The sequence below is a fragment of the Mauremys reevesii genome, linkage group 3, assembly GCF_016161935.1.
Source record: "Mauremys reevesii isolate NIE-2019 linkage group 3, ASM1616193v1, whole genome shotgun sequence".
Lineage (NCBI taxonomy): Eukaryota > Metazoa > Chordata > Testudines > Geoemydidae > Mauremys > Mauremys reevesii.
Window position 1 is genome coordinate 178,248,923 of NC_052625.1, and position 15,641 is coordinate 178,264,563.

The window sequence follows — 15,641 nt, forward strand, 5'->3', positions numbered from 1 at the left end:
CCCCCCACATTGTGTCCTGTTCCCCGAGCACCTGCAGGCCATGCCCCCAGTACCTGTGGCTCCTCCAGCATCTGTGGCACTCCCAAGGCCTCCTGTCCAAGCCACCCCCCCACCCCCCAAGTTCTAGTCAGGGGTATATAGTAAAAATTATGGACAGGTCATGTGATCTATCCATGACTTTTACTAAAAATACCCATGACTAAAACATAGTCTTAACCATTACTGGTGTGTGAGGGCAGCAGCTAAGCAAACAGCATGCCATCCAGCAGTTGCAGGGTGGGGAAAAGAGAGATTGAGGTAAGTAAGACTGTTGTATCAGACACACATTTAAAGAATCCATGACTCTTTTTAAAGTCCATGTAGTGTAGACAGCACCACTGTTTTTAAGGTCTCCTGTAAAAAGCCCACACACTAACTTCTGATCATGATGGTCCCTTATGGTCTGAGTCTATGAACTTGTGTGGGATTCACTTTGGGGCTGATCCTGAGTGCTCCCTTGGAGACTCCTGCACCTCCAGGTGCCATTGTCTTCCTAGCATTGCATCCTTTCTGTTTCAGATAAAAGACTTGTGTCAGGATTTTAAACTGGTGGCAAGGAGTCCTAAGTGTTTTGCACTGGTTGCTTAGACTTAGAAGCCATCCCCTGCATATAATTTAGTCAGTATAATATTTTTTATGATGCTCCATAAAATGTTTTCAATATGTTATAAAATTAAATATGAGAATAAAAAAAGAAATGATATAACTAAAGGAAAAGGCTTCAATATCAGCTTGGTGAGATTCTTGTCCACTTAAGTTTAATGGGTCTGTGCAATGGATTTGTAATAAGATTCAAGTATGGATTAGTTTTGAAATAGCCCTTTGTGGGTTGTTTTTTTTTAAACTTTCATAAAGCACAGCTTTCTTTCTTGCTTTCTTTCTTTTCCTTCCCTCCCTCCCAACACTGGGATTCCCCACCCCTGGGTGCTTGCTTGCTTTCTACATTTTGCTGTGAGCAGTGCCAGAACATTTGTAGATCGGCAGTTCAACACCAACTATGTATATATACACTCCAAGATCTTGTTTACACTACAAAGTTTTGTTGGCAAAAGGCAGCTTTGGTCGACAAAACAGCGGAGGTCTATACACTGTAATGCTGCTCCTGCTGACAAAACTCTCCTGCTTTGTCAACAAAATAAAACCACCTCGACGAGAGGCGCAGTGCTTTTTGCAGCAAAGTTAGTGCAACAGAGCATCAGTGTAGACACTGCATTTGTTATGTTGCTGTAGCTGGCCTCCAGGAGGTATCCCACAATGCTCACCGTGACCACTCTGCTCACCGTTTTGAACTCCGCTGCCCTGCATCCAGCTGCACATGCATGCACCCCATTCCTTTCAAAGTCCTAGGAAGTTTTGAAATTCCTCAGCATGGAGAGCTCACATAGCTACTGTCCAGCTGAGGATCCTGGCTTCCGGCAGCAAACACACTCCTGCCTGGACTACAGGGGTGGGGGTGGATCTGCTTGGTCTGTGGGGAGAGGAAGCTGTGGGAGAACTCTGAGAGAGTCATGGACTCAAAACATTAATGCAGTATCCTGCTTTCCCTGGGACTAGAACCACAGTGGCAGGCAGCGAGGGCTGCTGCAGGGGGCAGCGGGGGAAAGACTGCTGTGCTGTGCAGAGTCAGGGAGGGAGGTGCGGGCTGATGTCGGGGTGTCCACCTCCCCCCACCTGTGTACTGGTCTTCTATGGGGTGGGGAGACGGGGACACCAGCTGTCTGTGCACCAGCTTCTGCCTCAAGACTGGTTGCTTCTGGCTGCTGTCTGAACTTGGGCTTTGTCACTGGAACCTGAACAACAAAACTTTTGTTGTTCAGAAGTGTAAAAAAGCCACACCCCTGAACGACAAAAGTTTTGCCAATGAAAAGCACCGGTGTGAACAGCACTTTGTCGCAGGAGAGCTCGACTGCCAACAAAGCTACCGCCGCTCATTGTGGGTGGAAGTTTTTTGTCGGTGGGAGAGCAATCTCCTGCCAACAAACAACAGCTGCGCTGTGCGCCTTTTAGTGGAACGACTGTAGCAGCAGAGCTGTGTCACTAAAAGGTGCTTAATGTAGACATAGCCTTAGCGACAGCGTGCAGACACGCTCACTCTCCCCCAGCACAGAGTCTGTCTCTCTCACACATACACACTCCCCTAACACACACACACACACACACACACTCGCTCTCTCACACACTCACCCCCTTCCCCTTCCCCCCCCCCCCCCACTGCTGTGGTCTTGTGTTAGTGTTCAGCAATGTCATTTTGGTCATATTACCAAGTGCTACTTTAAAAAGTGATTTAAAATGTGTTACTTTTCGGGCACACACAGCAATCATTGCAAGGTTCATAGATAGTGCAAACAAACAATGCCAGGCTCAACACACTACAGCAACACACATTACTGTAGTTTAGTGTTAATATGCTCCTTCAAAGCATCCCTTAGCCAAATAGCTCCTCCCCCCCCCCCGGTTGGGCTGCTCTTATAGCCTTGTGTTCATAGAGCACAGCACAATACTGAACAGCGGTGAAGGAACTGTGCTTTCTGACAGATGGCTGGGTTGCAGGTTACCAGGGCAGTTGAAAAGCAGCTGGTAATCTAGTAGAATACCCATGGAACTATTGGATTGAGAAACCCCTTATAATGTGACACTGCACCTGCCCCCATGAGACATTGCAAACCCGTCCCAAAGCACCCTGCGGCCAGTTGCACAGTGGGATAGCTACCTACAGTGCTCTGTTTTCTGTCGATGCAAGAGCTGCTATTGTGGATGCACTCCACCACACAATGAACATAGTGTGGACATGCAACAGTGGTTTAATTACAGCAGTGGTGGTACGTCCGCGTAACTTGCATTGACAAAACTCTGTAATGTAGACCAGTGGTTGTCAACCCCGGGGTCAGAGGTCTTCCAATTGATACATCAACTCATCTGGATATTTGCCTAGTTTTACAACAGGCTACATAAAAAGCAGTATCGAAGTCAGTCCAAACTAATATTTCATACAGATAGGCAATGTTTATACTGCTCTATATATTATACACTGAAATGTAAGTACAATATTTATATTCCAATTGATTTATTTTATAACTATATGGAAAAAATGGGAATGTAAGCAATTTTTCAGTAGTACTGTGCTGTGACACTTTTGTATTTTTATGTCTGATTTTGTAAGCAAGTGGTTTTTAAGTGCGGTGAAACGTGGCGGTATGCAAAACAAATCAGACTTCTGAATGGGATACAGTAGCCTAGAAAGGTTGCAAGCCACTGGTGTAGACAAGACCTAAATGGAAGTGAACTAGTTGAAAGGACTGCAAACAAATTTAAACAGGACACATTTACAAACTTTTTAACTTTAACAGAAGCTGTTACCATCTGATGGTTGTTTCTTGGCCTGTGTGAAATAGGTTTGGTGGTTTCAGTCTAGTTGCCCGTGAATAGGTATCCACATCACACAAAACACTATCACAGTTGGCACCCTTGGAGTTTCAACAAAGAGTCAGGGATTCACACTGAGCTCCCATTACAACCCTCAGGTGCTAAGAGACATCACATGACTTCACTTTCCCTCTCTCTTTTGTTCAGTCGCACTCACTGAAAGGTACTTTGTTTATTTCAGAGGACAGAAGATACAGGTAGCTGCTAATTATTGGTAAAAGAAAGAAGTAAAACTCGGACTTTCAGCAAACGTTATACTAAGGCATGTGAGGCTAGAAAAGAAAAGGTAGTTTCTTTAGAAGAATCCAAAACAAGTCATGTGGGAATAGAGTTCTAGGGGTAATGAGTTTATTTAACAAAAAAAAATATTTTGACTTAGAATTATAATTCCTGAAACTACCAAAGGATCTGAAGCAGCTGGTGAGGCTATTGAGCAGTTAAAAGCAAATCTCCCTCAGTCATGCAAGAAATATTCTGTACAAAATGCATTGTACAAATACGTTAACCTACCCTAATCTGGAAAAAAGAAAAGCAGTGACACCTTTCTCATAGAATCGTAAGAATTACTGCAGTGGAACAGACCCAAGGTTCACTGAGTCCAGTGTCCTGTCTCTGACAGTGGCCAGCAGCAGGCCAGTCAGAGGAAGGCGTAAGAACTGTACAGCAGAGAGATCTGGGATAATCTGCTCCACATGTTAGGTCTTTCCCTGATCACTTAGAAAGAGGCTTAAACCCTGAAGTCTGAGGTTTGATCTCCCTTCCAAAATAGAGTACTCCTGTTATCCATATAGATCCCTTTTTGAATCTTGCCTTTGGAGAAGTGATTTCTACAGGAGTGTAACTGGATGACTTTAGATACATCAGGAAACAAGTGTATACTTGTTTGGGCTCCCCATTTGTAATGATGACATTAATACTGATATTTTAGTTTCTTTAGTAATAAACGAAGAAACAGAAAAAATGTTAGATAAATAATTCAAAACTTTGATAATTCAAAACTGCCTCTCAGCACTGAGTGCTGAAAGCTGCAAAATACCATAACTTCAATGGCCTTTCGTAGCAAGGGAGTTTGGGCTGAAGTAACAGTAGGGAAGGAGCAGAGGGTAGGTTCCCCACTCCTACATGGTACTGTTAGGTAAAAAGCAAGTCCTTACTCACCTCTCCAGCACCCGAGTTCGTGCGGAGTTGGTATGGGGCTCACAATCTGTCAGAGACCAGACAACACTTCGTTGATCAACGGGCTCACACTAGCCTTAGCTTAAAGGCTTCGGAGTAAGTGTGGCAAGTTTATTAGGGTTGAGCATCAATATTTATACACAGAAGTAAACAAAGTGATTAACAGATCATAATGGTCATGCATAATCAATCAAGATTCTACAGGATAAAACAGGTTAAAATGTAAATTTAAAAAGACAAAAGGGGAGATGGCTACTTAAGGGGAGGGGGGGTGTCATGAGTAGTTCGCAGGTCAGAGCTTTGATTAAAAGTTTCAGACAGAGACATCAAATCTGGGTTAAGTTTAAGTTCATCAAAAGTTCAGACTCAACAGTACTGTTTTCGCATGATTGTGCTGAATTTAGTGGCGCATAAGGAGCTGCGCTCTTTGTTGCATCACCCTCTGAGAAGCTTGATCTTTCTTTATCAGTTTCTCTCTTCTTACTTGGCATCTATCAATTTGTATGCTCTGGAGGCTTGACCTATGCCACCAAATTGCAAAGATGAACTTGAGAGTAGATAAGTTATGCCACTGCTAAATGACCCAAACTATCTGTACTCGTTTATCAGAACAAAGTATATGAATGATTAAAGGGTGTGTATTTGCCAGTGTGGTGAAAAAAAATATTTTGGAAATGAGTTAGCTTTCAAAACAAATGTTCTCAGCCCAGTCCTTTTTTCTCACAGTTGAAAGCATTGCACATCCTTAGGGAAGTAAAATCGTAGCTATGTGGGAAAAGGGGAAGTATTACTAACACAGAGAGCCCTTTATCTTGGAATTTTCAAAGGCACCTATTACCACAATATCAAGCATTTCAAAATTTTAAATTGCTCTTTACTAGAGTAAGCCTGTGTCAAGGGCTGATATATTAGTACAGGTTACATTATACAGTACTGAAATGGAATGTCTCAGCCCATCAGAATGCAGGGAGGCTTCATAGCTGTGGATACTTAATGTTTAATTCCCCCCAAATTATGCAGTTCCCTGTACTATGTTTTCATAGAGTTTAAGGCCAGAGGAGATCATTTAGTATGGCCTGGATATCACAGACCACTAATTTTTAGCCAGATACCTCTATATTAAGGCCAAGATTTTGTTTTGGGTGTGAGATTTGTACAATGCAGTATGAAAATCTTTGACTGACAACCATTAGCCAATCAGAGTACTGGTATTTGCATAATTGCACAAGTTCTTTCTTATTTTCCTTGCTGTGAGTATGCAAAACATGTGAGTCTACTTGGGCTATTGTAATCCCTGTCTTTGGGTTGGCTTCCTATTCAGAATTTTCAAGTTGCTTGTCATCAACAAATATACCACCTCTGTTCTTCACTTTTCTGACAGAAACAGAAAATCTCCTTGTACATGTGAATCTAAAGGGTGTGTGTGGGGAAGAACAGCACACCAAAAGCAAGGAGATGAGGGCTGACATTCCACTGAAAGGGAAAGTGGCTTTAAAACATAGTTTAAATCCCTTGATTCATTTTCCTCCTTCCTTCTGATTTTTACCCCCTTTCTTTTGTACAGATCCCTGAGACACCTGTTTCTAGAATAATGGCCATGTATATGAGTGTTCATTGGCTTTTTTATATTTGGGGAATCCCATCTTTCCTTCCCTAACATAAAAACCTATTGCAATTACTGAGGACAAGCACCTTACTTATCTGTAGGGAAGAAACTGAATGGCAGTGGGGAAAAGAGATGGTGAAAGGAAAGGCAAAAAGAGCTTAATTATTTAAAAACAGTGTACCTTTCAGTAGTTTAACAATTGGTTTTGCTTTTTGTGTTTTTTCTCCTTTCGCTGACAATTTTGTGTCTAATAAAAGAAATCAGTATAATAACCTGAGGGCATTTCCTGTTAACTCTGAAATAATTCTGTGCTGGGCTAATAGTCTCTGATACCTTAAATTCATTCAACCTAGGATACAGTTGTTATAAATGGGAAGCACCCTCAAGTTATCAAAGTATTTCAGGGGTAAGTTTGCTGTAAGCATTTAGATTGCTTTAGCCCATGTCTGCAACAAGCATTCATTTGCCATCCTAGAGAAAAGATACCAGTCCTTTCCCAAATTTAGGTTTTCTGTGCTTTAGTCATGGACAGGATCTCAGTTTCATTGAATGAAATTTCACTGTTCAGTTAGTTTAAATAGCGAGTGGCCTGCCATTCAACAGTCGGATTGTTAAACAGTCGGATTGTTAGAATGATGAGTTCTGCACATAGGCATCTAAATGCACTTAAAACAGAGATGTAGTTAACTGTGTTTAGATACGGTGGGTGGTTTTTTGTTTTTGCTAACTTTGTCATGGATTTCCTTTCACAGAGGTGCTGGGCAAGAAGTAGGAAGATCATGCATTATTCTGGAGTTTAAAGGAAGAAAAATAATGGTAATTATTTGTAAATACTTGAATTATGAGGGTCTGTTGTAAAAAGCTATTGTTTGTTAAATCCAAGTTCCTCACAAAAGTCTGGTATGGATGTCAGCCTTTCCCTAAACAGGCAAAGTCTCTGGTTCCCAAGAGCAACGTTACCTAGAGGATGTGATGTATTATATGAGATTTTAATTTAGTAATAAAATATGTGTATAAATCCTGAGAGAAAATTTGGATATCTATTTATGTATAAGTGTAGGTGATATGCTCACGATCTAGTTTTCAGTGGTGTCTGAGCCTAACCTTTACTTTGTTCACACAGTTGTGTGTGTATGCACAGATGCTCTGTTTACTTTTCCAGCATTAATGCCTGTGTGCTCAGGTGATGGAATCTACACGTGAAAGGCTGTTCACCTATGCTGTCAACTGTTACTATTGGAAAAGTGTGGCTAGAGGGTCGTGTAGGTACAGAATAGCACATGCAAAGGCTCAGGTCTGAAAAATAGTCTCTCAAAAGGCATTCAGTTTTCCACTGAAGATAAGTCACCTACACAGTTACCCTAGAGCAGGGGTGGGCAAACTACGGCCCTTGGGCCACATCCGGCCCTTCAGACATTTTAATCCAGCCCTCGAGCTCCTGCCAGGGAGCAGGGTCTGGGGCTTGCCCCGCTCTGTGCGTGCCATGGCTCTACGCTGCTCCCAGAAGCAGCAGAATGTCCCTGCTCCGGCACCTACACATAGGGGCAGCCAGGGGACTCTGCATGCTTCCCCTGTCCCAAGCGCCCACCCCCGCAGCTCCCATTGGCCAGGAACTTTGGCCAGTGGGAGCTACAGGGGCAGCGCCTGAGGACGGGGCAGCACACAGAACTGCCTGGCTACGCCTCCACGTAGGAGCCGGAGGGGGGACATGCCACTTCTTCCGGGAGCTGCTTGAGGTAAGCACTGCCCAGAGCCTGCACCCCAACCCCCTGCCCTAGCACTGATCCCCTTCCTGCTCCCTGAGCCCCTCGGTACCATCCCAGAACACCTCCCTACAGCCCCAGCCCCACCACAGAGCCCACACCCCCAGTTGGAGCCCTCACCCCCTCCCTCCCCACACCCAACCCCCTGCCCTAGTCTGGAGCCCCCTTCCACACCCTGAACTCCTCATTTCTGGCCCCACCCCAGAGCCCTCACCCCCTCCCGCACCCCAACCCCCAATTTCGTGAGCATTCATGGCCTGCCATACAATTACCGTACCCAGACCCTCAGGCCAAAAAGTTTGCCCACCCCTGCCCTAAGGTCTAGCTTGGAGTCTAATATATCACAATGTGTCAAAAACTGTGAATAAGCAAAATGAATTTTTCCCGCATGACATTCACTTGTAACTGCCATAAATTTGTGTGTGCTTATTCATTTTTATAGGTTTTTAGTAGGAGTTTTAATTGTTTGTCATCACTTTTCAGCTTGATTGTGGAATCCACCCTGGCCTAGAAGGAATGGATGCCCTACCTTACATTGACTTGATAGATCCTGCTGAGATTGATCTCCTCTTAATCAGTCAGTAAGTTGTATTTAGAACAAGAATTAATGCTTGCTTTGAGTTCTTGCTCTAAGCCTTGTTAACTTCCAACTTTTGCGAAAGATTGGGGGCAGATGTCATCCAGACGCTATTGGTGTGATGAAAGGACAGTAGTTCCCAATATTTGTGTAGTGTGAACTGTTGCCTAATCTGTTGATTGCATATTGATTATATTATTGATTTAGTTTCCCCAATTAGCAGTCTGAAATTTGGCTGGTGCTTGTCCTAATATCAGACCCAGTATTATCAGAATTAGTATTCAGTTGGGAGCCTTGACGTGCACAGTTACAACACTCACACTTAGGAAATCGCACTATATTTATAATAGTTTTATTAATACAATTAGTAACTTCACAAACACTCCAACCCAGCAAAGCAGGTAGAGATAATACAAAATGAGCTGAGCATCCATAGGCTTACACCATCTCTTGCAAAACAACGTAAAGTGTTAGTTATCATCCTCATCTTTCCCCTCACCATCATCAGTGGTTGTCATTCTGGCATCTCCCCAGGTACACAGGCCGGGATACAGCTTTTATGATGTGTTATATTGAGACCACTATGCTTAATGCATGTTCATTAGGGGTTTCAGTCTCTTTTCCTTATTTGTAGTTCCTCTCCCTACTAATATTAGGGTGCCCTTCTCTATAGATTATTAATCCTTTTACATCAAGCTTATTAGCATATATGTCAATTACTTACCATGGCATTCTTGTGGTCAGACATCTACTGATGTCCTAACTAAAAATATTCCAGGGTGGTATAAACTAGCATCCTGTGATTACCTATCAGCAGTTTAGTCATTACAGCATTCCATCTTATGATATTTTATGATCTAGGGTTACTCTTGGTTAGCTACTTATGCTAAGGCTTTTTGGGCCTTATGCCTTAATTAATTTATCTAAATTATTATTTTACAGGCCGTGAGGCTTGCAAGCTTATTGGTTTATTGCCTTAACTTATATCTATGGCTCACCTAGCAAATACCTGTAGGCTACAAAACTACTTCTTAATGTCATGGCCCTCCTCCATGCCCATTGTAACCTCGTGGCCACCCTCCCCTCCCTTTCGTGATCACTTAACATCACTGTGTCAACTTCAGCAATTGTTTATGTGTAAAAGAAATATTAGAAAGTATTTACTGTATTTTTAGCTGTCTTTAATGGGAGTTGGATCAGGAGTTGAGAAGACACTCATTGACTTAAAAGGGTGTTAGATTGGGCTGATAATATGACTTATCACCTGGAAACAAGGATAGTCAGGCCTGTGTGACCAGTTAGCTCTCCATGGACCACCAGTGCCCCGCAGATCAGAGTTTGAGAAATGCTGATACAGGGGTTACAGAGGCATTCACTCAGATACTTTATGTACAGCAACTGTGGGGAGGGATGGCTCAGTGGTTTGAGCATTGGCCTGCTAAACCCAGGGTTATGAGTTCAATCCTCCAGGGGGCCACTTAGGGATCTGGGGCAAAAATCAGTACTTGGTCCTGCTAGTGAAGGCAGGGAGCTGGACTCAATGACCTTTTGAGGTTCCTTCCAGTTCTAGGAGATTGGTATATCTCCAATTATAAATATATATATTAAAATGCACTTGTTGCACCTTTATCGCAAAACCACTGTTTTAAAATTAGTATCATTAGTAGGAGTGACCAAATTGTTATCTAGTACACCGCTACCCAGATATAACGTGGTTGTGGGGAGCCAAAAATCCCTACCACATTATAAGTGAAACACCGTTATATCGGGGTCGCGGTGGCAGGGCTGCAGCGGTGGTTTAAAGAGCCCAGGGCTCCGGCCGTGGGGAGCCTCAGGCCCTTTAAATCGCCAGCGAGCCCCGCTGCCGCACCCCTGGGGTAGTGGCGGCAGGGCTCCAGCAGTGATTTAAAGGGCCCTGGGCTCCCCGCAGCAGACGGAGCCCTGGACCCTTTAAAGTGCCGCTGGAGCCCCGCTGCTACCAGACTATATGCGAACCCGTGTTATATCGGGTCGCGTTATAGTAGGATAGCGGTGTATACTACTAAAAACACATTTTAGTGGTTCACTTCTAATCTGTGGTGGCCCATGTGCCAACTTTGGGGCCACTGCTGTTAGCTTTATTCTGTCATCCTTTCTCTGTGTGTGATGTTCATTCTCTTCCCTCCCATTATCAGTCCTTTTTCTTTAAATGCAAAAAAACTAATTGTAAGGTTCTATAGGTAAAATTTATCAAGAAATGAGGATGTTAAAATGCAAAAGTTAACTTTTCTCTATTGCATTTTAATGTATCAATCTTAATATCTTAGAATATACAGAATGCATAATGCAACCCAGTTAACGTTGCTGATGAAACCCTAATTCCCGTGTTTCCTGATTTATGTAACATTGCATTAATATAGTAAATCAGTGAATGGTTTAGCATTTAAAAAAGATGGTTGAAATCCTACTCAGAGTAGGTATCAATGGTTCGCTGTCAAACTGAGATGTTGCATCTAATGGGGGGTCAGTCCTGAATCCAGTACTAGTCAATATTTCACGACTTGGACAATGGAGAGTATGCTTATAAAATTTTCAGATGACACCAAGCTGTGAGGGGTCGCAAGCACTCTAGAGGGCAGGATTAGTATTGAAAACGACCTTGACAAAATGGAGGATTGGTCTGAAATCAACAAGATGAAATTCAGTAAAGACAAGTGCAGAGTACTACACTTAGGAGAAAAAAATCAAATGCAAAACCCCAAATTGGGAATAACTGGCTAGGGAGTAGTACTGCTGAAAAGGATCTCAGGAATTACAGGGGATCAGAAATTTAACAGGAGTGATGCAATTGTGAAAAAGACTATTATTATTCGGAGGGTATATTTAAAAGGAGTGTTGCGTGTTAGAGATGGAAGATAATTGTCCCACTGTACTCGGCACTTGTGAGGCCTCAACTGGGAGCACTGTGTCCAATTCTGGGCATCATACTTTCGGAAAGATGTGGACAAACTGGAAAGAGTCCAGAGGAGAGCAACAAAAATGATAAAAGATTTAGCAAACCTGAGCTACGAGGAAAGATTTAAAAAAACGGACATCTTTAGTCTTGAGAGAAGAAGACTGGGGGAGGGGAGAATCTGATAATAGTCTTCAAATATATTAAGTGCTGTTATAAAAAGAAGTGTGATCAATTGTTCTCCATACCTATGAAGGTAGGACAAAAAGTAACCACTTTAATCTGCATCAAGGGAGAGTTAGGTTAGATAGTAGGGAAAAAATTATAACTGTATGAGTAGTTAAGTTCTGGAATAGGCTTCCAAGGATGGTTGTGGAATCCCCATTATTGGAGGCTTTTAAGAACAGGTTAGACAAACACCTCTCAGGGATGGTCTAGCTTTACTTGGTCCTGCCTCAGTGTAGGGGGCTGGACTTCATGACCTCCCAAGGTCCCTCCCAAACCTACATTTCTATGGCTCTGTGATTTGTATTATGTGATACTGATTATTAACTGTATTCATTTGTCTGTTTTAAGTTTCCATTTGGATCACTGTGGCGCTTTACCATGGTTTCTGCAGAAGACCAGCTTCAAAGGAAGAACATTTATGACTCATGCTACAAAAGCTATTTACAGGTGGCTTCTTTCAGATTATGTCAAGGTTAGGTAAGTGGACACACTGGTTGTTTTTATAACTCCCTCCTGAATTATTGCTCCTGTCTGTCCAGTGGGGGAAGTGTGTGGGAAATGATGCAATGACTTGGGGGGGGGCTTTGAATGCAGTTTGTTATATCTTATATTTTTAAAAGACCACTGTCAGTTTAATAATCATATGTAAATTTCTTTAAAAGTTCACTTACTTAGGTTACTAATAACATTTAATTTAGAGCATTAAAAATGAGGGAAATACATTTAATTTACTTTTAATTATTTGTCATGTTTATTTTTTGCATTTCCTGAAGCTCTGATAATGGAAGTTAATTTCTGGGTTTGACTGTTTGGGCTGCAAACATGAAAGGGGAATTTTGTTTATTTGTTTATTTTTAAAAAAAACCCACAAAAATCAAATTGTGTAAAATTCCAGTGGAAACACAAGTTTATGGAAACATTTCCTTTGGTCTTATGAGATGGTTTATATAAAACCTCGACTTTTTTGGTCCAAATTTGAACCTTTTGACTGCTTTCATAGTTTAACAGTGAACGTGGCATTATATTTATGATATTAAATTATACATTTCAAATGTATAATTGTTCAAATATATTGGTATTGTGTTCAAGTATATAGGATAGTTCCTTTTGGTCTAACTCCCATTCCACAAACATATATTGCCTGAACTGTGTGTTGGGTGAGTTTATTAGTAGGTAAGTCTATATCAGGGTTTCTCAAATAGGGGTCGCCGCTTCTGTAGGGAAAGCCCCTGGCGGGCCGGGCCGGTGTGTTTACTTGCCTCGTCCGCAGGTCCGGCCAATCGCGGCTCCCACTGGCTGCAGATCGCTGCTCCGGGCCAATGGGAGATGCTGGAAGCGGTGCGGGCTGAGGGACATACTGGCCGCCACTTCCAGGAACTTCCATTGGCCCGGAACAGCGAACCGCGGCCAGTGGGAGCCGCGATCGGCCAGACCTGCAGAAGGGGCAGGTAAACACACCGGCCTGGCCCGTCAGGGGCTTTCCCTACAGAAGCGGTGACCCCTGTTTGAGAAATCCTGGTCTATAGTTTATTTTTGCTCTCTTCCAAAGGCATCCATTCCCTGAAAGTTCAAACAGTAATTGTCCCTTTGCATTACTGTAATAGTTATTATATAAAGTCAAAAGTAAACATTAATAGAGATGAGATTGTGTCCCTGACCAGTATGCAAAATTTTAGGGTGCTTTGCATACATAAGCATGTTAAGTGGATGTAGTAGGGCAGTCTGTGGAAGCAAAGTATTTGTTTGCAGAAAGCCTTAAGCAGCTTCTTGCCTGAAGGAGGTAATATAGCAGCTTTAAAAATTTTGGATTTATGTCTTGGTGGCAGGAATTATGTGAAAGAGATACAAACTTTGGGGAAGTGGTCCTGCAATCCTTATCTAATAGACTCTGAGCTCCTCCTCCTGTGGGTACAGCTTGTGAGTCACCTGAGTGGAATACATGCCTGTATCTACTCAACGAAGAAGAAACTCTTACTTACTATAACTGTAGTTCTTCGAGATGTGATGCAGATATGTATTCCACAAAACCACTGTGACGTTGCTCTCCATATGATTTTATGAAAATGTGCTAATGAGTGTGAATATAATGTAACTGGAATATGCTTCATGCAAAAGGTCTCTTGTAAAGTATCATTACAAAGCTTATAATCTACTGAGTGTGGTCATCCTATTTGTATAAATGTATCATTCTTGTATCTGAAACTAGAAATATGAAATTTAACTCTGAGGTCTTATTGTAATTATCCAAAGTATGGGCCATTAATGGTGTTTTGGAATCTTGATGGCTCCCGTTAACCAAGACATTGACTAGATGGCTCCATTTACTTGCAAGGCTTCCTGTCAGTCAGGCTGGGAAGAATGAAGGCTTGAGGTCTCACAGGACGTGTGACCATGTCACCTGGTACTGGAATCCATCTTAAACCTGGCGCTTTTCCATTTAGAAGAAGGGGTAGGGACCCAGAGAGACAAAAGATTCCCACCTTGTGCCAAAGCTGTAAAAGGGGGTGGAACAGAACAAAGGGGGTGGCAGTCATGAGAAATTCCCTAGCTACCACTGAGCTAACAAGAACTGTACCAGGGGAAAGGATTGGGCCCAGACTAGGATGGAGTCCAGTCTGTGAAAGAAGCTTATTGGAACATCTCTGAGGGTGAGATTTTATCAGTATTCAGTTTGCAATTGTATTAGGCTTAGACTTGCATGTTTTGTTTTATTTTGCTTGGTAACTTTGTTCGGTCTGTTATTACTTGGAACCACTTAAATCCTACTTTTTATATTTAATAAAATCACTTTTTGCTTATAAATTAACCCAGAGTAAGTAAGTAGTTCCTGGGAGAGCAAACAACTGTGCATATCTCTCTATCAGTGTTATAGAGGGTGGAAAATTTGTGAGTTTACCCTGCATAGGCTTTATACAGAGTAAAATGAATTTATTTGGGATTTGGATCCCATTGGGAACTGGGTATCTGGGTGCTAGAGACAGGAGCACTTTCTAAGCCATTTTCAGTTAAGTCTGCAGTTATGGGGGGACATGGTTCAGACCCTGGGTCTGTGTTGGAGCAGACTGGCATGTCTGGCTCAACAAGGCAGGGTTTGGAAGTCCCAAGCTGCCAGGGAAAAGGGGTTCAGAGGTAGTCTCAGTACATCAGGTGGCAGTCCCAAGAGCGTCTCTGTGACCCAACCCGTCACAACCACCCTCTATCCCTTCTGCATTGGAGTCTAGTCTCTGGATATTCAGTGCAAAGGAACTCGGGGGACGGGCGGGGGGGAAGGTCAGGACAGGCACTGCCTCATATAGCCAGGGGACAGGCTATGGCCACGAGGCACGAACGCCACCGCTTCGGGTACTGCTAGGTAAAACTCTCTGGCTCCAGTACCCTGGGAGCGTGCACAGTGAAGTGAAATACACATCTGCATGACATCTCAAATAACTACAGTTACTGTAAGTAACAGTTTCTTCTGCCTAAGACGCCACTAAGGGGTTTGTAGCCTGGTCCTTGATCTGTTCCAGGATGGGAACCTGGATGTAGGCTTCCACAATACATAGTCTAATCAACCTAATGATGGAGGATTTGGAAGCTCTGAGTTCCTAGCACTTTGGGTGGAAGGACGTGAAAAGGGAGCCTGATCTTCTTGTAAATTCTGTACTCTTGAGAGATTTTTTCAATGGTCTTATAACATATAAGGAGTGCCAGGCCTTTTCAGTTGGGTGTTGTGGTTTTGGACAAAACTAAGGAAGTATGATCTCTTAAAGTGTGGAAGGAGGAATATACCTTAGAAAGGATTCTGGTTCCCCCTTTAGATATGTGTCTGTAGTCATGGTATCTGACTGAACCAGTACCTGGGTCCTCCTTAGGGTGAGCTGGAACCTTCGCAGAGCTAGCTTGATCACTCTCAGT

General features: G+C 42.8%; 1 protein-coding gene across 2 annotated transcripts in view; it reads left to right on the plus strand.

The window, feature by feature from the left end:
• Positions 1 to 15,641, plus strand: part of CPSF3 (cleavage and polyadenylation specific factor 3) — a 56,268-nt gene that overhangs the window by 1,971 nt on the left and 38,656 nt on the right. For both annotated transcript variants that reach the window (XM_039531026.1, XM_039531025.1), the window contains exons 2-4: positions 6,997 to 7,060; positions 8,491 to 8,588; positions 12,093 to 12,221. In XM_039531026.1, coding sequence (XP_039386960.1) covers positions 6,997 to 7,060; positions 8,491 to 8,588; positions 12,093 to 12,221 — 291 coding nt within the window. The remainder of the gene's footprint in view (positions 1 to 6,996; positions 7,061 to 8,490; positions 8,589 to 12,092; positions 12,222 to 15,641) is intronic.